The 27751-nt window shown below is 36.2% G+C and overlaps 1 protein-coding gene and 1 non-coding gene across 2 annotated transcripts; both read right to left on the bottom strand.

The window, feature by feature from the left end:
- Positions 1 to 8292: 8292 nt before the first annotated feature.
- Positions 8293 to 9564, bottom strand: LOC113271379 (pentatricopeptide repeat-containing protein At1g31790-like). Its single transcript, XM_026546438.1, has one exon. It carries the CDS (start codon positions 9562 to 9564, stop codon positions 8293 to 8295), a length of 1272 nt encoding a protein of 423 aa, XP_026402223.1.
- A 242-nt stretch (positions 9565 to 9806) lies between these two features.
- On the bottom strand, positions 9807 to 9878 carry TRNAP-AGG. The gene has a single exon. It is a non-coding gene; the product is annotated as a tRNA-Pro (tRNA).
- Between the last annotated feature and the right edge of the window lie 17873 nt (positions 9879 to 27751).

Below are 27751 nucleotides of genomic sequence, written 5' to 3'. Positions count from 1 at the left end.
CCTTGATTCCCTTTTTGGCAGCCCTTTAAGGAAAACGGGTCACTAAATAACACTCACCAGAAAAGAATGCAGCAAAAAGCTAAAAAGATGGTATTGAGACTTTAGTCCAAGTCATCATGGAACAAGTGAGAGCTTACATGGCAACATGTTTTCCCCTAAAAGATCGTCTTTACAAGGTGGTTGGTCTTTTTAAAGTAGTGTTTAGATAGAGAGTTGGAGCATAAAGACAGCCAAAAAGAGTGCAGGTAGGAGAAAAGTTGGAAACAAGTTCTTATCTCTCTAATCCTCTTTTTGCTTTCTTTACATCAACATAAATCACTTTATAATCTTTATATTCCATTAGTGGTAATTACAGTAATTCCACCACTTCCTGCTTTGGCTATCTTATGTGTTTCCTCTTCTAGGAAGATAACCAATCAAATTTGATCATTAACCAATTTTGTAAAAATATATTTAACATATCTTAGAAAATTTTCATCTAACACGATTAGCCAATTTTGATCGTCAGCCAATTTTGTAAAATATATTTAATAAATTTAAAGAAAAAAATCATCCAACATAAAATTATTTGTTAATGTTATTATTATGGTAAAGTCGTTGGCGATGATATCTATGAGATGAGTGAGCCAATTTTGTAAAAGTATATTTAATAAGTTTTAAGAAAATTTCATCCAATATAAATATTTCTGTTAATGTTATCATTATGATAAAGTCATTAGCGATGATATTTATGAACTGAGTGAGTTCAAGTCATTGACGATGATATCTATGACCTGAGTGTGCTCAAAATTCGTTGGTCTAATTCCTTTATTGATCATATATAAGTACAATTTGTCTATCAAAAGCACAAAAAAATTCTTCTTTTCTTTGTTTCACACTTAGTTAAATTTTCTTTAATTTTAGTTATACAAAAAAAATAGTTTTCTTGTTTGTTTTTTCCCCTTAAATTGATGTGGTGTTTGGGCAAACAATTTTCTAATCTATCAACAAGGAAATTAGGTTTTGATTTTGTAAAATGGGTCTAGGAGGGATTTAGGTTACTAAAAGGGAATCTTATTTGATGACTTTGCAGATAAAATATTACATGCACCATTATGAAATGAAATAAAAATTAAAGGAAAGCATCTCCTTTTGCTTTCAGTTGAAAAACATAGTGTAGTACTACTACTTTATACAAATACTAGTCGCAACATATATGGTGCCAGTGGCAAAGATATGTGCTTAGAAAACCTTTCTTGTGATGCTTTTAGCAATTTGCTAGTACAACTCGTTCATGCATGATGATAAGTTGATAACTATACTCTTGTTTCTGTGTTTGTGGTTTTCTTAATAGTGGTTCCATCAAAAGAAAAAAGGGAAAAACTTTGTGGAAACTTTAGAGGGTGGAAATTGGGGAAGTGTCAAGCTCAAGATTATTTGTGCCATTGTGACAGTGATTGGCGAACCAACAGAACCAAGCTCAAGATTATTTGTCTCTTATTGGCCATAACTCTTCGATTTCTTTCTCCCCAAGTAATCCGGCATATGCAAATGGAAGATTTTTTGCAACTCCGGTTAACTTTATCCCCAAGTTCAGCAGTTACCTCTGCACTTGGACTTTGAGAAAGTTGCAGCCTCCATTGTCCATTGTTCAATCAAATTTCTATGCATACAATGTTTTTCGAAGCTTTGAGGTGGCATTTTTCATCATAATTATTATCATTCAAATTAAAAAAAACAAGACAAGCATGAAAATTGCTTTTTACTTGAGATAGCGCACTCAATCATATGTTCACCAATATTGTTCAACAAAACAGAGCTTAAGTTTCTCCGCAGAATATTCAGCTCATCTCTTGCTGGTATATTAGTCGTCCAGGTAAAACCAAATTCCATCCTCCTTGATCTTCATCTTACATTTCAGCTACACTCTTATCTTTCTCTCTAGAGAACCAAGTAGAGAGTAGCAAATAAAGTTGCAAATAAAAGTGGACAATGTAATTTTTCGAGAACTACAAAATGCTAGGGGCACATTCGGCAACACCAATACAAAAAGGGTCAATTCTTTTTTTTTTTTTTGAATAGCATGCATTGTAAATTTTCTTCTTATAAGAAGCAGACTTTGTAACTAAATATAGGGAATGATCCTTTGTCAATGTTATTCTCAAACTACCTCACGTTTCCGGTGCTATTTTCTTTTATAAAATCCCGAAAAATCAATTTGAAGCTAATATTTTGGTGATATATTCCTCTTATAAAACTCTATAATCCTACCAAATATTAGTACATACCGAGATATAAAAACCTCACCATTTACCAATTTTAATTTCAACTGTTAATTTTCAGCGACAAATTTTCAAAATGGTAGATCGCGGTGATACAAATGTCTAATTATACTCACTTTTAACAAGAATGTATAGCTTTATAAGAGCAGCATATCACCTAGTTATCATCTTTAATCTCATTGTCGTTTGATTTTCATATATAAACAAAATAGCTGAAAATGAGAGAATCATGGTTTCTAAAAGCGTAGGTTTTACGCTTCGCTTCAATATTTTCAGAAACTCTCTGAAGCGTACCAATGAAGCATTCTGACTGTGAAGCATGTAGTCAATGATTTTGACCAAAGTCAGAAGCGCAAAATGGTCGAACTTCAAGAAATAATGTTCCAATTTTTTTTTTAAATGGAGGAATTCAAACCTACCACCTTATGTGTGCTATGTGAATGTTTAACCACTGTTCTACATGGTTATTTAGGATAACATTTGACTATATTTTATATTTATAAATATTTTCATACCTATTTATAATATATCAAATTTTATATTTTACGATTCACCGCCAACCATGAAGCGCCGCTTCACACTTCAACCTACGCATCGCTTCTCAAAAATAGAAAACGAGTCATGCTCCGCTTCGCGCTTCCAATACCTGGGTGAAAATAGTATTATCAAGTGGTAATATAAGTCAATAATCTTAGGTTACATCGAAAATTATCATCATGCCCATATAATTATTTAAATAGGATTATAAGTACCTAAATGCACAACTTTCTTTTAATCATTCAAATTAAAGTTTTGGTTGCAAGATTATTTCAAAACATCATAATACAAAGTAATTAAAGTTCATCTATAAAATAATGATACCAACTACAAGCAAATAATTATAAAATAATGAAGAGAAAAAGAAACGAGTTGCAAATTAATGTTAAAAGATCGGGTGAAAATCTTAGGAAATTTAGTGATACTCCCCTCAGGCTCAGCTCAGAGTCCTTTGGACATGATAATATATTCACGAATGCTATCAAGCATGGGAACAATAAAGAAGAAAAATGTTCCATTCCATATAATGACGACGAGCACCAGAAACGGATTGTTAAGAAATTCGATCCAAAGCTTCAATAGCTTTCAAAAGAGGAATGATTATTCCAGGAATCTAGGATAACAAGATTTATACTTGGGATTCTCCCGTGTTAGCATTATCTTTTTATCAATGAGTAAACCGATCCCAAGTTGCTAGCGTGAAACCTGTCCCCAACTTGCTAGCGTGACATTTAAGGGTGTACCATTTTGCTTATGTCAACTAGCATCGAATACAGGAAGAAATGAATATTAACTAGCATAGCAAGTTGTAAAAACATTTTTATAATAAGAAATGAATTAAATAATTAAACTAAATGACTATATGAATTAAAATAAAATAAACAGAAAATGGGTCATTTGTCCAAATATTTTTAAAACATGGTTCAAATGGACAAGTAAAAATTAGTATGGATGAAATGGATATCAAAAAAATAAGAAGGATGAAACTGGATTCATCCTGGCTTAAACTTCGAAAATAGCGAGGATGAAACTGGATGCATCATGTGTAAATTAAAAATAAGAAAAAGTATTTAAAAATGGGTAAGATGAGACTGTTTAAACAATATCAAAATCTAGATGTCTTTTTCACCCAGGAATTGTTGATTTTGGTCTTTTTAACCAATTTTGTGTAAAGTAAAGATTAAAACGTATTATATCCTAGTATACAGAGAATGCAATAGTAAATTACCCCTAGGTCAAATATCAATATCTTCAACAGGGGTACTTCGAGAAATATCAGCGTCCCTTGCAATATATTTTCGGTTGCTTTTGAGTCGATCTCCAAATAGTAAAAGTGTAGAAGAAAACAGGAAAAATACTTTGAAAAAGTCCTGAAAGGGACTGAAGTCATGAACTGGAAACAAGAAAAGGAAAAGAAATTTCAAAGTTTGGACGAACAAGAAATCAAAAACTTGAGCGAAAAAGGGCGCGAAAAGAGTCTTATTTGATAGAGAATTAGAGATCAAACGTGGATTAATAGTTTAAGTATTTTTCTCATGCTCCACCAGTTGATTAGCTCTCTTACACGACTTTTTAGTGATGCATGATAAGTTGGAGAAGCATCGAAATTTGTGAGGGCTTTTATGTTCTCACTTATCATGTTTTCAACGCTGTGTTTGATAAAACAAATAATAGATTAAAATGACCAAAATCAACAATTTCTGGATGAAAAAGAATTGTATATTTTGATACTGTTTATATGAACATGAATAAAATAAAATATTGTTTAATTATCCATTTTGGATATTCCACCCAGAAATATTAGAAAGGGTATAATTGTAATTGATAAAAACATCCCTAAACAAGTTCGCATATCTCTAACTAACAAAAATACTTTTCCTGTACAATATCCAAACATATGCTTTCTTAGGATGATACCAAGTTCATTCTAAACAATCATGCCATTAACGCCACCATCACTGTCATTAACGATATCATTGCCGCCTATAATACTGCCATCATTGCCTGCATCACTGTCACCACCATCGCCACAACCTCCACCAATACCTGGAGAAGAGGAAGACTTGTAACTTTTTCGATTAGCTGCCAAGGTAAACTCAACTCCAACAGCTCAACTTTTTCATACATTGCAAGCAACACCAGCTCTGCCACAAGCCACTATGCTTCATGCAACCCATATCCATTAATTCCATCTCAAACTCACTTGCCTACATAGCACAATTTCCTGCAGCTCCGCAGCTCGTACTTCTTGTACCATTATCTCACTGAACAGTACCTGCAATCTCAGTTGCAACTCTGCATAGCCGACCATGTAAACACTTCCATGTAATCGCCTGAAGCATACATCTAATACTCTCTTGCATTTCAGAAACACCCATTTCAGCTTCTTAGTAATTCAACTGCAACCAAACTCAATCCAACCCTGCAGCTGCAACTTCGTCTCATAACTCCATCCACGACTCCTTCAACTTGTTCTTTTCTAACTCCAACTAGCACCAGATCCATAATATGCAATCTCAGATCAAATCACCACCATTGCATTCCTTGGCTCGCCTCTAACCATCCTATCACAACTGCAACAATCAATTAGCCTGCCAGATTCATTCATCACCATATTCTGCAGCTTTCCAACCCTGCCATCACCTAATTCACCAAATTTAAAAAATGAATTTAGACAAATTTCACAACAAAAAAAAAAAATTAGACAAATTTCACAAAAAATTACTCAGGATGTATCTGGATACATCCACTGTTGCTATGTGAAAAAGTGGGGGTACAACAACCACACCCAATATTTTGATTAGTAATCTGTATGGACTAACTCCAATATACTTTCAAGAAAATCAACTAGACTCAATCTTAATAAAGTATATCAAATAGTTCTAATATCTCTATTTCTCGATTCAATTCTTACTCAAGCAAATAGAAATCTGCGAGTCTAATTGAATACAAGAGAAATCACTTTAACGGTACCAAAGACCAATGTTCAAGTGTCAATCAGTGTAAATCAACAACCAAAGGTTGATATTCTAATTGATTGATCCTAACGCACAACCTGTGATATTTCAATTATATAACAAAATATAATGCGGAAAAGAAATAACACAGACACCAGAATTTTGTTAACGAGGAAACCGCAAATGCAGAAAAACCACGGGACCTAGTCCAGATTGAACACACACTGTATTAAGCCGCTACAGACACTAGCCTAATACAAACTAACTTCGGTCTGGACTGTAGTTGAACCTCAATCAATCTCACACTGACCCAAGGTACAGTTGCGCTCCTTACGTCTCTGATCCCAGCAGGATACTGCGCACTTGATTCCCTTAGCTGATCTCACCCACAACTAAGAGTTGCTACGACCCAAAGTCGAAGACTTTAATAAAAAAATCTGTATCACACAGAAAAGTCTATGATAATAGATAAATCTATCTCCCACATAAATACATACAAGTTTTTTTCCGTCTTTTGATAAATCAAGGTGAACAGAAATCAATTGATAATCCGGACTTATATTCCCGAAGAAAAACCTAGTATTATCAATCACCTCACAATAATCTTAATCGACGCGGCGAAAGAAGATATTGTGGAATCACAAACGATGAGACAAAGATGTTTGTGACTACTTTTATATCTTGCCTATCGGAGATAACAATCTCAAGCCAATCGTTACGATTGTACTCAACACGATAGAATCAACAAGATCAGATCACACAACTACAAAAAAGTAGTTGGATTCGGTCTCAACTGCATTCCACTCCGAACTATTGATAGTAGGCTAGTGTCTGTAGCGGCTTAATACAGTTTGGTATTCAAATCTGGACTAGGTCCCAAGGTTTTTCTACATTTATGTTTTCCTCGTTAACAAAATTTCTGGTGTCTGTGTTATTTCTTTTTCCGCATTATATTGTTTATCTTTATAATTGAAATTTGTACGTAAATCAATCACAGTAAATACGTTCATCGTTGTTGGATACGACTTGATTGATCTTTGGAATCGTCCAAGTACTCACACGGTATAATCAGGTTCACGAACTTGTCTCCGTTTACAAATTGATTGTGAGAGAAAGAGATGTAAGCTCTTCATATAATTCCTGATTGAAATTTATTATGTTGTAACTCTCAGAATTGTATTTAAGTTTAGTCCATACAGGTTGCCTAAGAAAAAGTTGGTCGCGTATTTTGATATCCCTGCATTTTCACCTTCCAACTCCGTCTTAAAAGTAACTAGCTAGCTAGACCATTTTAGTTCCGCCAACTTTTCATCCTTCTTAAAATTTTCATTAGCTTCCTCATTTTGATCAACTGCTAGATTATTATTCTCTTCATTACGCTTTTCTAGTACCTACAAAATTATAATCAAACTTATCATAAATTTTTCGAAAATGCTTCTCATCCCCAAAATCGAAAAATGCTTCTCATCCCCAAAATCGTCCCACATTATTGGTCACACAACTAGTGCATTGATCTCATAAAACAGACTCTCCTTTTTTTTTCAAGGAATTGAGAATCTAAAGCAAAAATGATGACACCTACTGGAGGATAACAATGGGGGATATGTTTGTTTGGTATATGTGGCACGGTCGTGGATTTTTATATCCTATGTCAAAGAATTCATATATTTGAGTCTGACGTGTCACTCATTAGCATCCCGACCCTCGAACTCAATTTTTTTTTTAGTTTCATCCCATTTCTTCCACCGCATTTCACTACTACATTTGGTCTTTATGGGCAGTAAATGTGGCAAAGATTGGGCAAGTAATTTTAGCTTCTCTAGTTCATCTTAGAAGTTATTGTTTAAGCAATCATGCCTAAAAAAATCAACACCCACAGCATCGGTGAAACAAGGAGGGTTGGGAACAATCTGGAACTCTTCATTTACCAAATCGAATGCATAAATCTTAAAACCGCAGATAGCTCCATTGGCAAAAATACCTGGCATTTCATAACCTCCCTATGAGAAGATTACTGAGTTATATCTTCATTGTGTATATACAGCTTTATAAAGAAGTGGAGGTCTACACAAGATGCACACAACGTAGACCAACCACAATTTGAAATCTACCCATATTACAATGCACCTATCTGTTTCTCAGTATTTGTTTCTTCTTCCTACTCAACACTGATCTCATTTCCAGATCATACAGTATTTCCTATGCACAGTACAACTACATTCATAGGCTTGATATTTTTTAGTTTCAGGCATTGCGCTGCCCAGAATTCGGCGTGTCTATGACTAATACTGATAGCTACTTGCTTCCTTCATTCTCTTCACCCTCCAATCCTGGATGCCGAAGTTGCTCTATATTCTAAGGCTTCAACCAAGATTGGTGCACCCTATTGCTGCAATTCTTGAATGCATACCATTTGAAGTAGTATGGGAGGAAACGTAATCTCACAGCAATGAATTTCTGTGAGATTACTCATAATTCGTCTTTCAGTAGTCTGTCACTCTATGAAAAACCCTTTTCATACTAAGTTGGTGTTCTTTTCAACTCCCAGCACATGCTATTCTAAGTGAATTGAGAATCGATTCCGGAGGCTCGATGCCTATGTTTTTCATCAAATACAGGAGCTTGATGGCTTCTTTGTATGACCCATGTTGCATGTAAGTGTTAAGCATTGCGCTCCAACAAACATCATCGTTTCTTTTACTGCTACATTCTCTCCAATCAAACGCCATCCGTGAATCTTTCATCAGACCACATTTTCCATACATGGCTACCAAACTACACTGCACATAAAGATGAGATTCGACCACTCCAAGTTTGATGGCGTCGGCGTGCACCTGCTTACCGCACAGTCCCCTGTCGTTCTCGTAGTCATCAGCTCCTCTACTAAACCTCCCACATGCACGTAGAACAGTTGAGATTGTAAAACCATTCTTCTTCACACCTGCTCTGCTCATCTTTTTAAACAGCTCAATGACCACCTCAAAATATCCTGCTTTACAGTATGCAACCATCAGGGATGTCCATGTCACAGTGTCACGACGACAAGGTAATACTTGATCAAAGACGCGTTGTGAGTCGTTTAGGCATCTGAATTTCGCATAAAGGTCAATAAAGGAAGTACATGTGATAAAATCCTCAGTGTGCCCCAACTTAAATACCAAGCAATGAACTTGCTTCCCGAGCCCAAAATCTTCAGTGTGGATGCACGCCCTCAGAACTGAGGGAATGCTTAATTTTAAATCCTGACACCGTTGTTGTTGCGTCATCATTCGGCTGAAGAGATGGAGTGCTTCTTCTGGAGAGTAGTGGTCTACATGAGCCGCAATCATAATCAACCATGAGATGGAGTCTTTGATGGTCATTTTATCAAACAGTTGACGGGCAGAATCCAAATGACCACAGGATGCATACATGAGTAATAAACGGTTAGCTAATAATAGTCGACGCGGCGGCGGAGGTGGTAATGAATGTTGAATATTTGTATGATGGTTGGTCATCATGTGAGCATGCACCTGAGCACCACCAACTATGTCCTTGATGTCAGTGCATTCTTTCAATAAGGAAGCATACATATCGGCCGGTATAGGGAAATGCATGTTATCCATCAATCTCAAAACATCAACGACTCTGTTGTTATTGCTGCTGTTCGATGCGTTTTCTTTCAGGTTGTCGTTCATTTTCTTTCTCACTTGTTGTGATTGGATTGGAGTGTAGGAGGGACGCCTTGGAATCACGGTGGTGTCGAGTGTTGCGACTTTTACAGTTGACTTGTAGCTGCACTTGGGAAGACCATAGACAGGTGCTGACATTATCTTCGAGTGATTCATCATCTTATCTTTGTTTTAATTTCCTAAAGAACTGATTATCATCTTCAATGGTACTCAGAGAAGTAAAAGAAAATTTTTATCTTCTTTGTAGTGGGTTCTTAAAAGCCCACTAAAAGAGAGACCAAGTAGGTGGACGACACCTCTGTATATTACAATATCATTTCCCTAGTCAGCAGAAGCAGAGGGCGAAACAAGAAAGGAAAAAAAAAAAGAAAAAAAAAAAGGGGGCAATCCGAGAATTGAACTCGGGACCTCTCGCACCCTAAGCGAGAATCATACCACTAGACCAATTGCCCTGTAATTTGTCATTTTTTAACCATGCTAATATGACATTAACGTCTTCAGGATGCCACAATGCTCCCCAACTATATAGAATCAGTATTCAGAACGAGTACGATGCTTTTATCACCTCATTCCTCGATTCTCGAATAAACTCGCTCTTAGAAATATTACATGCTAGTACAGAGCAATTCATAGATTAAATTCTAGCGCAACATTGATCAATCGAATTCCTAGAAAAATAATTTATTTTATCTCATTACTCTGTTCCATGGCTTATTCCCAACCGAATTCCACGAATTATTAATAGATAATCAATCTATCTCATTACTTTTTTTCATGGCTTATTCCCGGCTGAATTCCATGAATTAGTAATCAACATTCACTGTTCTGGCATCTGGGCTACCATCGAATAAGCCCCGAGAAAATGGTGCAAGTGTACTTAACTATAATGCACGAACGAGCACCCAAACGCATGAACGAGCATTCCAAAATATGGACGAATGAGGAAACATATGTGAAACAAGGGAGAAATAATAATAAAATAAAAATAAAACAGAGGGGCATGGGATCGGGCTGGCCGGCCGATCATGCCGTCGTGGCTGGTCCACGTCTCTCCCTTTTTTATTTTATTTTATTATTTTCCTCGTTTCATGAAAACTCCCTTGTTTGAGAAAATTTCCTCTTTCGAGCAAACTTCCTAGTTCTCCATATTTCCTCAAATGATGAAAAATAATAATATAAAATAGGGAAGAGCACGGGACCGTGCCTACTAGACGGACGGACATGCCCTAGCCGTCGCCGGTCCCACACTTCCCAATTCCTTATTTTATTATTATTATTTCTTTCTTCATCTCATGAAACTCCTTCGTTTAAGCAAAAGCCCTAGTTTTTCCATATTTTCTCAAATATTGCTCAAACTATCAAAAGCCAAAAAGTCAAATGGTACCATCGGGTTTCTCACGATAAATATTAAAATATCATTTATTTTAATATTCCCAAAATATTGGTCACACAAGGAAAGTTCTACTTGCTCATTCGAGAAAAATTGAGAGTTTCAGTCAAGATCAAATTCTTCTGAAAATCCAAAATATTGCTCAAACGCGCACCAGAAAATATCAAAATTCTCAGAATTGAGTCACGGACAATATGGTGACAAGGGCATTCCACCTTGACCGACCAAGGTCGGTGCCCCCTTGGCTCACAGAAGCTGATCCCACACTCTATTACGATTTTGACCTAATTGATATTCCATAATTCATATTGGGTTCAAACTATTTCCAAACAACTTGGAATTTGATCAATCAACTATCAGTTGGTCCACGACCACCAAGGTCAGTTTCAGACCCTTTGGTCGGTCCCTTCTCTCTCCATAATTAGGTTTTACCACCTAATGCTCACACAAGCACTATTTTAATAATGATTAAACGATCATTTAATCATCTTTTCACCAACTGGTCTATAAAGGACTTTGGTGCATGCTCATTCGAGAACCTGGGTGCTACATGGAGGGCCATCATCCCATGTATCCGGTCCCTCTCTCGCCCATTGGTTGATTTTCAGTAAATCATCGACTGATCAACAATCGATCAAAAATAGGGTTTCAAATCAAATGCTCTGCAAGCATAATTCCGTTCAAACCCTAATATTTTTATGTTGATCCAACAATCAACATTCTAATTAATAATATATGGTCCAGCTTCCAGTATTTTAATTACTTATATTATTTGGTCCCGCTACCTCATGAATCGAGCAATATTGCTCGGACGGGCATTATTTGCTCAAGCGAGCAATATTTTCTTAAACTAGCAATATCTATTTTGCTCATACATCAACACTAAATTGTTTAAGCTAGCACGATCAGCTGGGTTCAGAACTTATTGATTCAGTTATCAGTTGCTCGACCGAGCAATATTTCTCATGTTAATTCAACTGTCAGCATTCGAGGATTTTATTAATCCAGCAATAAATATTATAATTTATATTTAATGTTTGATTTTGACGCCAACATTTTTGCTCGACTGAGCAACATGGTTCGAACGGACGACCATCCAATATCTTTGATTTCCTGCCTCAACATATCAAAATAAGTCATTGATCGCAACTTCATTGGACGATCGATTCAAATTATCAAAATATCATTATTATCTCGACTGGTAAAATGATATCAAGACTCAACGTCTGAACATCATTACTGTCCTAGCAGACATCTTATCTTCAATCCATGAGTCTCAAAGCATATCACATTCATGCTCGACTAATAAAGACTAATACTCATTGTCTAGTCAAGTCAATAACTAACTAATTAAATACACGTTCTCCTTGCATACTCCATATTCATGAGACACCAATCACGTCAGATGGAGGGATAATCACTAGGGTTTTGATCTGGCGGCCAACGGCACGTGCGTACACCCATGATTATGATTTTTGATGGGGTTGTAGTAAATAGGATTCGTTTCAGACTTGTGAAGGAAATGGAATTTTTAGATTAAAAAATATATATATATATATACAAAAAATATTAACAATGGGCGAGAGGTACTGGGACTAAGGATTTGGCCGAATTCACTAAACAGGGTTCATTCATATATTCTTTGAAAATTTAAAACTCAATAAAATTAACATGGACTCTGATTTTTCCAAGATAAATTCTCAAAACATCGATTGTAAGTCCTAAGCATGATGTATCAAAACACCTAAGCTAAGCATACATCATCAAATTAAATAACAACCAATTAATTCAAATCATATTTCAATTTTAAAATTTATGCAAAAAGTAAATAAGGAATTTATTAAATTACCCCAAGGATGAGATACAGCTTCCTCCGTCGTCCCAGTGAAGGGTTCTAGCTCCACATGGTGAAAACACACTCAAAAAGATAACTCATAGCTCAAATGGTGTTTTTATTAGAGAAATAAGATAAAACAGAGATTTGCAATGGTCTACGGGTGTTACAAATGTTGCAAAGAAGCTGTTACAAAATTATAGCACAAAACAGTCGCAGAAGCAACAGTCTTTTTCTGGAAGAAAACGAAACGGTTTTAAGACACTAGAAAACGACTGCTACTTGCAGACTATTGTTCTTCGTGTTCTTCTCTAATGGCAGCAGCAGAAACTCTCTGCAACTCTAATTTCTATACTCTGTTCTCACCCCTAACTCTCCATCCCCCTTCTATGACTCTCGAGAATCCTTTTTATACCCAACAGCCTCATAAAATCTTGCTCAATCACTCCAAATATTCTCCCATTACTCGGCAGTAAACGCTATATTTTTCTTTCCTTTTTTTTTATCTCGATCACGTATCTGCAACTGTCAATTACGTGAAAACTATCCCTGTTTATCTTTGTCATGCTCCAACAAGTTGTTCAAGTCATTACACATCATCAGAACACGTACAAATTCTTCCAGAACCCGTGGATATCTTCTCCCTGTACGTGTTTTCCCTGTTTGCAACTCGTGGATTGCCTAGCCGATTCTAGCTAATTCTGATCGAACCAAAATCCCACAACGTGTTTGCTAGGCCATATCACAACTTCCTACCAAAAATCAGCCATTGAATCTCCCTAGAACACGTTCAAAACTTCGATCAAAAATCTGCCAGTGAAGAAGGAAATTTTCCCGCCAAAAATGAAATTTGAATTTTAGAAGAAGGACACCCCTTATCCAGTGGTCGCCCCTTATCCGTTGCTGGAGTGCGAATAGAAGATGCCTTTTGGGGTGACATGGGGTGCCCCTTAGTAATTGGGGTGCCCCTTATCCAACGGTGAGAGTCCGAATAACACGTGTCCTCCGGGGCTTTTACCAACTTTTCGAGCCGAATTTTCCAAAAAATGTTTCTTATCCAAAGGTGCCTACAAACACATAAAACACCAAAATTAGTAAAAACTCGAGTGCCAACAGTATATAGTATTGAGATCAAATTAAATACAAAAATGTGTCTATCAAATACCCCCAAACTTATTATTTGCTAGTCCTCGAGCAAAATTTATTTTTGAAAAGATAAAAAGAATACACTTAGCACGTGCAGCAGGCCGTTAAACCGCTAGGTGGCCCTAGCGGCGGAGTGTTGTCTCCGGAGGGTTTGCCAGAGGTGTACCCACAAAACCTTTACTCCTAATTGGTCTCAAGTATCCAAAGAGTTATGAGGACATACGTATTCTCAACCTATATCCAAGTAACTAGAATGCCAGAGAAATTAAAGGTGTCAACTCTAAAGCTGACTGAAAAAAAGGGGAGACACATCCGCACCACTGCTAGATAAAGAGATATCCGCTACGCAGCTAGATAAACATTGTAAGATGCGTCCGCTGCTTTACAGCTGGATAAGATTAGGAGAGAGATAAAAATGAGAGGGACATCTGCTACACAGCTGGACTAATTACGTGTGATGAGTTAAACCAGTGCTAGAAAGATATTGTGCCAGATTGAAAGAAGACTAACAAAGCAACCAAATGTATCTTTCTTCGACTCTCTCATAGTGCTCAGTAGGAACAACGTCTTCTTCGGTCTTCAACTGTTGATGATAAACTATCGAACCTCATAGAACCTTGACAATTAACTCTTCTCTTCGATTTCTTCCATGACTTATAAATTTCTACTTCCCTTGGGCCTTATTGAACAAAACGTAACGATGATTTTTTTTTTTTTCATTTTTTTCATTTTTTTTTTTTTTTGGAAACAAAAATTACAAGACAACAATTTACATGACCATGAGAGAAGGACTTTCAAAACTTGGATCTTCGCAACTTGTGATGTCTTGGTATTATGGATTCTAACAACTTATATCATTTGCTCTTATAACTTCAACTTTGATTTTTGAATTATTCTTTTCTATTGTTGCTTCTAAACCTAAAATGTCTTCAACTTTCTTCATAGATTTTGATGTCGCTCCGCTTGTTGATGATGATAAGTTTCTACTGAGAGAGAGTCGTAATAATCCAGTAACTAAGACTACATTGTGAGGTTGTTTTGTCTTTCTGGCATTTCCTCCTGACCTACTCGCCTTTCCATCATGGATGGTTAGGTACATCACGGTTACCCTCTAAAAGGAACAATTTCTATCCTGAATTTCAAGGATCTCAATGTCTTTTTCTCTAATGTCTCAATGTTATCTCTGGCATTCCAATTTCTATCTTTTCGGTGAGAAACAGTATGTAAACTTAGCTAACCGGATACCATGTGACGCTAGAAGTTTCAAAAGTACAACTAAAAAGTTTCTCCCATACCCCCAAACTTAAATCTAACATTGTCCTCAATGTTCTAAAGATAAAATTAAAAGCATATGAACAAGGAGAAACTGTTACCATTTGAAGCAAAAGAGTTAAGGAAAGATATTACCGTGTCGCATGAGATCGGGTTACCTCCCAAGAAGTACTAAGTTTAAAGTCTTCAGCCAGACATCGGAAGGAATTAGTCACCTCATCGAATCAAAAAGTAACAGCCAAAATAATTGTGGGTCTTCAAAACCAAAAAGAGCTTACCAAAGGAAACTACAATAACCCAAGAAAATGAACAAGGATAACATGCCCTTATCTAGTTTCCTGATTAAGATATTTATATCTAATTGTGGTTCAGGTTTAGGTTCTAAGAAAGGGTCTAAATAAAATATTTTCATTGGTTGCGTTTCTTCATAGGTGGAATCTGAATCATTAGGTCCTAGAGTCTGGAAAGACTCAAATATGATCTTAGAAGCTCATAATAATAACCTAAATAACTGAGGATCCTCTAAGTCAATAAGATTTGACTTACAAAATTGACCACAATGAGAGTAGTGATCACTCTTAAGCAAATGTGTCGACTCTAATTTCCTAAAGCATTTAGGTTTAGTCTCACAACTTAATATTCGAGACATTTGAAATATAAACGTTCCCACATTTGGAAGAAAACTATTTGGTTGGAAAACAAAGTCAATCTGGGTATCATAGCCTGGAAAAACTACATCAATCAGAGGATGGGTTTCTAACGACTGAACTTCTTTTTGGACATCATTAGGTTCAGGAAAAAGTATACTAAGATAATCTTGTAAGATGGTTGAGGCACAAATGTCAAGTCCTACACGAGGGCACTTTTTAAGAGTTAAAGCACACGGAGAATGATAATCACCCCCAAACTTAGAGTTTTCTGTGTTTCTAGAAAGACTAGTCACAACTTCCCTAATTTCCAGGTCATCAGATCCCCGAAAATGGTCAATTGATTCTTCTAAGTCGGGTTCATCCTCACTCATTTCTACGAGTTCATTTTCTTTTTCTAAGTCTAATGTTTCTAAATTTTTAGACTCTAAAACAATATTCTGAGAATAAACTCGTTCCTCAAAACTATCATCGGCTTCGTAGACAGGAAATACTACATCATCTAAAACGGGGGTATCTCTAGTCAAATCCTCATCCTTTTGAATAGGTGAATAATTATATAAATTATTTGGATTTGAACTAGAAATAATATTATCATCGTAAAGCTTAATTGGAGTAACAAATTCCTGATCACTATGCCTACATATTTCATGTTCTTCATCGATATTATCCTCATCATAATCATCATTATAATAACATGAAAATGATCGAACCTCATCAAAACAAGTAGTGTTACCAATTCTAACCTCGTCATCTTGATTATGAAAATAACTATCCTCATTTTTAAGGGTATTATTGGAAACACTATATTGGAAAGTAAGATTATTTCGAGCAAGTCTTTCATTCGTCTCAGCCATCAGCTTGAGGGATTCCTCTATAGAAAGTTCTTTTTCGTCAAAAACTAAGTTATTCATTTCTGCTAACTTACGTGTCGACTCAGCTAATTTACGTGTTGACTCTAGTAAAGAGGAATTATCAGAAGGATCATAAAAAGGACTACTTTTCAATAGTTTCATTGCATCCTCCAAAGACGAGGAAATAGTGCTATAGTCTTCTTGCTCTATGACCGGTGCGCATGTGGATAGTAATTGGGCTCACCATTGTATAACCCATAACCTTCAAAAGTTTCGCGTTCCCAATCACTATTCACACTATGGTCATAAAAAGGATAATGTCCAAGCTGCTCAGTCGGATACTCATTGTATTGGCTGTTATAATACCAGTTCGACATCCTAACTGCAAGGGAATTCTAAACAAACACAAAGAAGGCTGACTCGACCACAACAAGCCTATTTTATCTAGCAAACAAAAAGCATGATGATTCCACTTAGATTGTTTCTAGACCAGCTTCTATTCTTTCGAAAAGGAATCCGTTACAATCTAAGCAAACCCCTCTGGAATCAATCCGAGTCAAACTAAGATGAATAGAGGCGAGGGAAGCGGCGTGGAGCTTTGATACCCAAGGCCTCACCGCATTACAAGGCGGCGCAGTCACGCATTCAACTCACAGAAACCATCATGAACTTCGAAGTATGCTTAAAAGAGTAACCAATATTTCTCGAATGACTTTCCTACTAATCTCGTTACCCTATAGGTCTCGTTCTATTCCAAATTTTAAACCTTAGGTTCACGTTTGGTTTCGTTTTCCTAAGGCAGGAAAGAAGAGAACGATGATGAAATCCTAACCCTTATCTTATATGTCCAGACCTTGCCCTTTACTAGGAAATTAAAACAGCCGTATTCGATTCCTCAACATATATGCATACAAAATCATCCAGTAAACCCGCTGACAGGAGATTCGCGGGTGTTTAGAATTCTTACCTCCCGTTCCAGACGGGGGATGAACCTTTGAAGTCGACTCGGGCCACGACTCCTATGTCATGTACGAATCCGAGGGGCCGAGGCGATATCGTAATCGCCGTCCTTCTCTGTGCAGTTTATTTATAACTACGCTTCCGTAGGGTTTAAAAAAAATAATGTCCAAATGTCCAAAAAATAAAAATGTCCAAAATTAAAAAGTCCAAAAATAAAAATAAGAATTAAAAAAATAATAATCTTATATACAGTTTCTAAAAATAAAATAAAAATAAATTAACTATATACAAAATCTTTTTCTTTACTTCTTTTGGATCCCTTCTTTGTTTCCTTCTTTAGCTTCGCTTTTCTTTCAACACTTTTTCTTTTTCTTTAGCTTAGCTCCAAACCTGAAAGAAAATAAGAAATACCAAAACGCATAAAAAAGAACAAAAAGAATAAAAAGAAAACCTAAAAACAAATTTATAAACAAATCCGCGTCGGCGGCGCTAAAAATTGATAATGATTTTTGAATGATGTTGTAGTAAGATGATTCGTTTACTCAGATTTGTTGAGAATTTGTTTTAAGATTTAATAAATAAAATAAGAAAAAATATATATACAAAATTTGTCACAGGATGAAGAGAGACCGGGACTCGGGATTCCACTGGTTTTCATGTTCATGGGGTTCATAAATTAATCCTAGACATTTATAGCTCAAAGCAAAAGAAACAATAACTCTATTCTTTTCCAAAGTAGATTTCGTAAAACATCAATTGTAAATTACAAGCATAGTGTATCTAAAGCGTCTAAGAGTAAGCATACACTATCTAACAAGATAACAAATGATGAATAGAAATCATAAATCATTTAAAATTTATGCAAAAAGTAAATAAAGAATTTATTAAATTACCCCAAGGATGAAATACAGCTTCCTCCGTCGTCCCAGTGAAGGGTTCTCCACATGGTGAAAACACACTCAAAAAGATAACTCATAGCTCAAATGGTGTTTTTATTGGAGAAATAAGATAAAACAGAGATTTGCAATGGTCTACGGGTGTTACAAATGTTGCAAAGAAGATGTTACAAAATTATAGCACAAAACAGTCGCAGAAGCAACAGTCTTTTTCTGGAAGAAAACGAAACGGTTTTAAGACACTAGAAAATGACTGCTACTTGCAGTCTATTGTTTTTCGTGTTCTTCTCTAATGGAAGCAACAACAACTCTCTGCAACTCTAATTTATATACTCTGTTCTCACCCCTAACTCTCCATCCCCCTTCTATGACTCTCGAGAATCCTTTTTATACCCAACAACCTCATAAAATCTTGCTCAATCACTCCAAATATTCTCCCATTACTCGGCAGTAAACGAAATATTTTTCTTTCCTTTTTTTTATCTCGATCACGTATCTGCAGCTGTCAATTACGTGAAAACTATCCCTGTTTATCTTTGTCACGCTCCAACAAGTCTTTCAAGTCATTACACATCATCAGAACACGTACAAATTCTTCCAGAACCCGTGGATATCTTCTCCCTGTACGTGTTTTCCCTGTTTGCAACTCGTGGATTGCCTAGCCGATTCTAGCTAATTCTGATCGAACCAAAAGCCCACAACGTGTTTGCTAGGCCATATCACAACTTCCTACCAAAAATCAGCCATTGAATCTCCCTAGAACACGTTCAAAACTTCGATCAAAAATCTGCCTGTGAAGAAGGAAATTTTCCCGCCAAAAATGAAATTTGAATTTTAGAAGAAGGACACCCCTTATCCAGTGGTCTCCCCTTATCCGTTGCTGGAGTGCGAATAGAAGATGCCTTTTGGGGTGACCTGGGGTGCCCCTTATCCAACGGTGAGAGTCCGAATAACACGTGTCCTCCTGGGCTTTTACCAACTTTTCGAGCCGAATTTTCCAAAAAATGTTTATTTTCCAAAGGTGCCTACAAACACATAGAACACCAAAATTAATACAAACTCGAGTGCCAACAGTATATAGTATTGAGATCAAATTAAACACAAAAATGTGTCTATCAAATACCCCCAAACTTATTATTTGCTAGTCCTCGAGCAAAATTTATTTTTGAAAAGATAAAACGACTACACTTAGCACGTGCAGCAGGCCGTTAAACCGCTAGGTGGCCCTAGCGGCGGAGTGTTGTCTCCGGAGGGTTTGCCAGAGGTGTACCCACAAAACCTTTACTCCTAATTGGTCACAAGTATCCAAAGAGCTATGAGGACATACATATTCTCAACCTATCTCCTAGTAACTAGAATGCCAGAGAAATTAAAGGTGTCAACTCTAAAGCTGACTGAAGAAAAGGGGATACACATCTGCACCACTGCTAGATAAAGAGATATCCGCTACACAGCTAGATAAACATTGTAAGATGCATCCGCTGCTTTACAGCTGGATAAGATTAGGAGAGAGATAAAAATGATAGGGACATCTGCTACACAGCTGGACTAATTACGTGTGATGAGTTAAACCAGTGCTAGAAAGATCTTGTTCCAGATTGAAAGAAGACTAACAAAGCAACCAAATGTATCTTTCTTCGACTCTCTCATAGTGCTCAGTAGAAACAACGTCTTCTTCGGTCTTCAACTGTTGATGATAAACTATCGAACCTCATAGAACCTTGAAAATTAACTCTTCTCTTCGATTTCTTCCTTGACTTATAAATTTCTACTTCCCTTGGGCCTTATTGAACAAAACATAACGATGATTTTTTTTTTTTCATTTTTTTCATTTTTTTTTTTTTTTTGGAAACAAAAATTACAAGACAACAATTTACATGACCATGAGAGAAGGACTTTCAAAACTTGGATCTTCGCAACTTGTGATGTCTTGGTATTATGGATTCTAACAACTTATATCATTTGCTCTTATAACTTCAACTTTGATTTTTGAATTATTCTTTTCTATTGTTGCTTCTAAACCTAAAATGTCTTCAACTTTCTTCATAGATTTTGATGTCGCTCCGCTTGTTGATGATGATAAGTTTCTACTGAGAGAGAGTCGTAATAATCCAATAACTAAGACTACATTGTGAGGTTGTTTTGTCTTTCTGGCATTTCCTCCTGACCTACTCGCCTTTCCATCATGGATGGTTAGGTACATCACGGTTACCCTCTAAAAGGAACAAGTTCTATCCTGAATTTCAAGGATCTCAATGTCTTTTTCTCTAATGTCTCAATGTTATCTCTGGCATTCCAATTTCTATCTTTTCGGTGAGAAACAGTATGTAAACTTAGCTAACCAGATACCATGTGACGCTAGAAGTTTCAAAAGTGAAACTAAAAAGTTTCTCCCGTACCCCCAAACTTAAATCTAACATTGTCCTCAATGTTCTAAAGATAAAATTAAAAGCATATGAACAAGGAGAAACTGTTACCATTTGAAGCAAAAGAGTTAAAGAAAGATATTACCGTGTCGCATGAGATTGGGTTACCTCCCAAGAAGTGCTAAGTTTAAAGTCTTCAGCCAGACATCGGAAGGAATTAGTCACCTCATAGAATCAAAAAGTAACAGCCAAAATAATTGTGGGTCTTCAAAACCAAAAAGAGTTGACCAAAGGAAACTACAATAACCCAAGAAAATGAACAAGGATAGCATGCCCTTATCTAGTTTCCTGATTAAGATATTTATATCTAATTGTGGTTCAGGTTTAGGTTCTAAGAAAGGGTCTAAATAAAATATTTTCATTGGTTGCGTTTCTTCATAGGTGGAATCTGAATCATTAGGTCCTAGAGTCTGGAAAAACTCAAATATGATCTTAGAAGCGCATAATAATAACCTAAATAACTGAGGATCCTCTAAGTCAATAAGATTTGACTTACAAAATTGACCACAATGAGAGTAGTGGTCATTCTTAAGCAAATGTGTCGATTCTAATTTCCTAAAGCATTTAGGTTTATTCTCACAACTTAATATTCGACACATTTGAAATATAAACGTTCCCACATTTGGAAGAAAACTATTTGGTGGGAAAACAAAGTTAATCTGGGTATCATAGCCTGGGAAAACCACATCAATCAGAGGATGGGTTTCTAACGACTGAACTTCTTTTTGGACATCATTAGGTTCAGGAAAAAGTATACTAAGATAATCTTGTAAGATGGTTGAGGCACAAATGTCAAGTCCTACACGAGGGCACTTTTTAAGAGTTAAAGCACACGGAGAATGATAATCACCCCCAAACTTAGAGTTTTCTGTGTCTCTAGAAAGACTAGTCACAACTTCCCTAATTTCCAGGTCATCAGATTCCCGAAAATGGTCAATTGATTCTTCTAAGTTGGGTTCACCCTCACTCATTTCTACGAGTTCATTTTCTTTTTCTAAGTCTAATGTTTCTAAATTTTTAGACTCTAAAACAATATTCTGAGAATAAACTCGTTCCTCAAAACTATCATCGGCTTCGTAGACAGGAAATACTACATCATCTAAAACGGGGGTATCTCTAGTAAAATCCTCATCCTTTTGAATAGGTGAATAATTACAAAAATTATTTGGATTTGAACTAGAAATAATATTATCATCGTAAAGCTTAATTGGAGTAACAAATTCCTGATCACTATGCCTACATATTTCATGTTCTTCATCGATATTATCCTCATCATAATCATCATTATAATAACATGAAAATGATCGAACCTCATCAAAACAAGTAGTGTTACCAATTCTAACCTCGTCATCTTTATTATGAAAATAACTATCCTCATTTTTAAGGGTATTATTGGAAACACTATATTGGAAAGTAAGATTATTTCGAGCAAGTCTTTCATTCGTCTCAGCCATCAGCTTGAGGGATTCCTCTATAGAAAGTTCTCTTTCGTCAAAAACTAAGTTATTCATTTCTGCTAACTTACGTGTCGACTCAGCTAATTTACGTGTTGACTCTAGTAAAGAGGAATTATCAGAAGGATCATAAAAATGACTACTTTTCAATAGTTTCATTGCATCCTCCAAAGACGAGGAACTAGTGCTATAGTCTTCTTGCTCGTATGACCGGTGCGCATGTGGATAGTAATTGGGCTCACCATTGTATAACCCATAACCTTCAAAAGTTTCGCGTTCCCAATCATTATTCACACTATGGTCATAAAAAGGATAATGTCCAAGCTGCTCAGTCGGATACTCATTGTATTGGATGTTATAATACCAGTTCGACATCCTAACTGCAAGGGAATTCTAAACAAACACAAAAAAGGCTGACTCGACCACAACAATCCTATTTTATCTAGCAAAAAAAATCATGATGGTTCCACTTAGATTGTTTCTAGACCAGCTTCTATTCTTTCGAAAAGGAATTCGTTACAATCTAAGAAAACCCCTCTGGAATCAATCCGAGTCAAAGTAAGCTGAATAGAGGCGAGGGAAGCGGCGTGGAGCTTTGATACCCAAGGCCTCACCGCATTACAAGGCGGCGCAGTCACGCATTCAACTCACAGAAACCATCATGAACTTCGAAGTATGCTTAAAAGAGTAACCAACATTTCTCGAATGACTTTCCTACTAAGCTCGTTACCCTATAGGTCTCGTTCTATTCCAAATTTTAAAGCTTAGGTTCGCGTTTGGTTTCATTTTCCTAAGGCGGGAAAGAAGAGAACGATGATGAAATCCGAACCCTTATCTTGTATGGCCAGACCTTGCCCTTTACTAGGAAATTAAAACAGCCGTATTCGATTCCTCAACATATATGCATACAAAATCATCCATTAAACCCGCTGACAGGAGATTCGCGGGTGTTTAGAATTCTTACCTCCCGTTCCAGACGGGGGATGAACCGTTGAAGTCGACTCGGGCCACGACTCCTATGTCATGTACGAACCCGAGGGGACGAGGCGATATCGTAATCGCCGTCCTTCTCTGTGCAGTTTATTTATAACTACCCTTCCGTAGGGTTTAAAAAAAATAATGTCCCAATGTCCAAAAAATAAAAATGTCCAAAAATTAAAAAGTCCAAAAATAAAAATAAGAATTACAAAAAAAAATAATCTTATATACAGTTTCTAAAAATAAAATAAAAATAAATTAACTATATAGAAAATCTTCTTCTTTACTTCTTTTGGATCCCTTCTTTGTTTCCTTCTTTAGCTTCGCTTTTCTTTTCAACACTTTTTCTTTTTCTTTAGCTTAGCTCCAAACCTGAAAGAAAATAAGAAATACCAAAACGCATAAAAAAGAACAAAAAGAATAAAAAGAAAACCTAAAAACAAATTTATAAACAAATCCGCGTCGGCGGCGCCAAAAATTGATAATGATTTTTAAATGATGTTGTAGTAAGATGATTCATTTACTCAGATTTGTTGAGAATTTGTTTTAAGATTTAATAAAGAAAATAAGGAAAAATATATATACAAAATTTGTCACAGGATGAAGAGAGACCGGGACTCGGGATTCCACTGGTTTTCATGTTCATGGGGTTCATAAATTAATCCTAGACATTTATAGCTCAAAGCAAAAGAAACAATAACTCTATTCTTTTCCAAAGTAGATTTCGTAAAACATCAATTTTAAATTACAAGCATAGTGTATCTAAAGCGTCTAAGAGTAAGCATACACTATCTAACAAGATAACAAATGATGAATAGAAATCATAAATCATTTAAAATTTATGCAAAAAGTAAATAAAGAATTTATTAAACTACCCCAAGGATGAAATACAGCTTCCTCCGTCGTCCCAGTGAAGGGTTCTAGCTCCACATGGTGAAAACACACTCAAAAAGATAACTCATAGCTCAAATGGTGTTTTTATTGGAGAAATAAGATAAAACAGAGATTTGCAATGGTCTAGGGGTGTTACAAATGTTGCAAAGAAGCTGTTACAAAATTATAGCACAAAACAGTCGCAGAAGCAACAGTCTTTTTCTGGAAGAAAACGAAATGGTTTTAAGACACTAGAAAACGACTGCTACTTGCAGTCTATTGTTCTTCGTGTTCTTCTCTATTGGCAGCAGCAACAACTCTCTGCAACTCTAATTTCTATACTCTGTTCTCACCCCTAATTCTCCATCCCCCTTCTATGACTCTCGAGAATCCTTTTTATACCCAACAACCTCATAAAATCTTGCTCAATCACTCCAAATATTCTCCCATTACTCGGCAGTAAACGATATATTTTTCTTTTTTTTTTTTATCTCGATCACGTATCTGCAGCTGTCAATTACGTGAAAACTATCCCTGTTTATCTTTGTCACGCTCCAACAAGTCGTTCAAGTCATTACACATCATCAGAACACGTACAAATTCTTCCAGAACCCGTGGATATCTTCTCCCTGTACGTGTTTTCCCTGTTTAAAACTCGTGGATTGCCTAGACGATTCTAGATAATTCTGATCTAACCAAAAGCCCACAACGTGTTTGCTAGGCCATATCACAACTTCCTACCAAAAATCAGCCATTGAATCTCCCTAGAACACGTTCAAAACTTCGATCAAAAATCTGCCAGTGAAGAAGGAAATTTTCCCGCCAAAAATGAAATTTGAATTTTAAAAGAAGGACACCCCTTATCCAGTGGTCGCCCCTTATCCGTTGCTGGGGTGAGAATAGCGGATGCCTTTTGGGGTGACCTGAGGTGCCCCTTAGTAATTGAGGTGCCCCTTATCCAACGGTGAGAGTCCGAATAACACGTGTCCTCCGGGGCTTTTACCAACTTTTTGAGCCGAATTTCCAAAAAAAATGTTTATTTTCCAAAGGTGCCTACAAACACATAAAACACCAAAATTAGTACAAACTCGAGTGCCAACAATATATAGTATTAAGATCAAATTAAACACAAAAATGTGTCTATCAACCCACGATGAGAAATGTGTGTAATTCGTGCAAGTAGTTGAGGAAGTTAGAAAAGTAGTGGGTGGACACACGATATGGAACTGGTTTAACCATGATTTTCCACTTTCCAACTCTTTCACTCGAGCAATTGTCACACTTACTGGGATCAATGTGTCTACTATTCATCCAATATAAATAAGTTTCTGAATCCACGATTGAACAACAACAATTTCGACAAACAAGAAATTATCGCTCAATCGATCAAAACTTATCTCATCTGAACTCAACAGTTCACCAACTTGCAGAAATCATCACACATTCACAATCCTTGATCATCATTGATCTCATACACACTTATCAGCTTTCATCCTAGATATCGACACTCTTCCCTCTTTGTGACCGAGTTGACTCTAGAACGGCCATTGTCTTGGTTTAAGCGGGAGTCCTACAAATTCATCTCTCGAACTCAAAGCACTCCCGTGCGTTGCATCTGTTTGAAAAAGGTTTAAGAAATTTGCTCGGTCGAGGAGTCTCCGCCCACACGGTCATCTCTTTACTTTCCTAAAAAACCAGCAAATCGTTTTTCCCCAACAACAACCGGTTACACCAATTACAAGGATCCGTCACATACACTCATGATCGGTCATACCAATTACTAGGATCGGTCACACCAATTACAAGGATCGATCATACCATCACATGGTGATTACTTAGGATCGGTTATACCAATTATCAAAATAAGTCATACCAAATCATAACTCAGGCATTAGGATTAGTTATACCAAGATACATAACCTAAGTTAAGATCGGTTCTACCATTTCACATATATTAGTCATCCAAAGATTTGTAATGAATAACCGGACCAATGAGCCTATTGATTTCCCTTTTGATTCATAAAACAAGTTCATGAATGTACTTCCTTTAAACAAATGTAAAACATTGTTTCCTAGGATGAATTATTCACCATAACCCATACACATAATCATAATAATATATACAAGATTATTTCGATGTCATATCTACGAAGTTCAAAAAATAGGCATTATACTTCGTAGTTTATTTCCTTAATACAATGACCATACTATTATGATCATATCACATCACTATAGTATTATACAATATGTACAGTATATACAGCTTCGTTGTTATGTTTTCAATATAACACGACTTGAAAGATACGTTAGGAATGAAACAGTTCAAGTCAATATTACTAACCTCAAGTGGAAGAATGTCGTCGTCGTTGTAGTTCACTCCTTCTTCACATTCTTAAGGTCTTCGGAGTAATACTTGTATGTCTCAACATTCCTAGACTTGCTAGTTTAACCTAAACGAAGTTGACTCTAGTATTTAATCAAGCGACTCTAGATGAGTTTTGATACTAAAATATGACAACCAAACTTGACATACCAACGCTTGGTGAGTTCAACTGGGTTATGCACTAACATCTTCGCCTCATCCCAACTGAACACCTTCTTAATGAATTCTTAAATCTTGGACCAATCAAGCTCGTTCACGTACTCGGGCCCCCTCACGTCTTTTCCTACTAGCTTAGCCTAGTAAGTTCATGTCGCCAAACGGAAGATGAAAAATATTTGTTTCCCCATAAAATATCTTGGCAAAGGCGGTCTTAGATCATTGCTCGGTCGAACTCACAAGTGTTGCTATATCAAGCTTGTTGTCCAATTTAGTTGATCAAAACTATATCTTGATTTCTAGTATACATTTATTCAAGTCTCGGACTAGGATAAGTGTGTACTTAAGTAACAGACATCACTGCGTTCGACCGTTTGAAGGCGAAGATAAACCGAAGCTTTTGGAGAACATCATCAACAAAAGGTAAATGAAGATTGAACCACCTATTACTCAAGTTTTCACCTTTATATCTATGAGACTTTCTCTCATGACTAATTTATACATCACATGCATAAAAGAAATTTTGAGTCAAGTTTATCTTGATTAATCGTTCTCGAAATATGCTAAGCTTAAGAACATTTGTTCATACTTGAAGAATTTGGTTAAGATCAATTTATTGTTCATAAACTAAATTACAATTCAAGATTTGATCATTTGAAAATAGCCTGGAATAGTGATATGTGTCATTGATGTTATTAGGGAATCTTTCAAATCGATTATTAGGGAGATATAGAACTATTGTAAATCTGGATAGGGGACAATATGCATACCAGTTCACATACTGGGAAAACTGTTATAAGTCCAGAGCTGCAGTACATGTACCCAGTACACGTACTGGTGTAGCTATAGTTCGACAACGACTTTTTGGTACGCATATCCGGTATCCATACCATAAAAAGTTTGTTGACTCGTGAACCAGGAAGGTGCGCATACCTAGTATGCAAACCGGAAAAGATTTGTTGGTTTCTAAATCGTAAAGGTACGCATACCCAGTATGCAAACCGGAAAAGATCTGTGAATTCCTGACCTTTCATGAACAAGTCATTGTAAACAGTT

The sequence above is a fragment of the Papaver somniferum genome, chromosome 1 (assembly GCF_003573695.1).
Source record: "Papaver somniferum cultivar HN1 chromosome 1, ASM357369v1, whole genome shotgun sequence".
In the NCBI taxonomy this organism is placed as follows: domain Eukaryota; kingdom Viridiplantae; phylum Streptophyta; class Magnoliopsida; order Ranunculales; family Papaveraceae; genus Papaver; species Papaver somniferum.
This window is presented reverse-complemented; position numbering and strand designations above follow the sequence as displayed.

Coding starts and splice junctions, on each gene's coding strand:
- LOC113271379 (XM_026546438.1), bottom strand. CDS start 9,564: ATGTCAGCACCTGTCTATGGTCTTCCCAAGTGCAGCTACAAGTCAACT.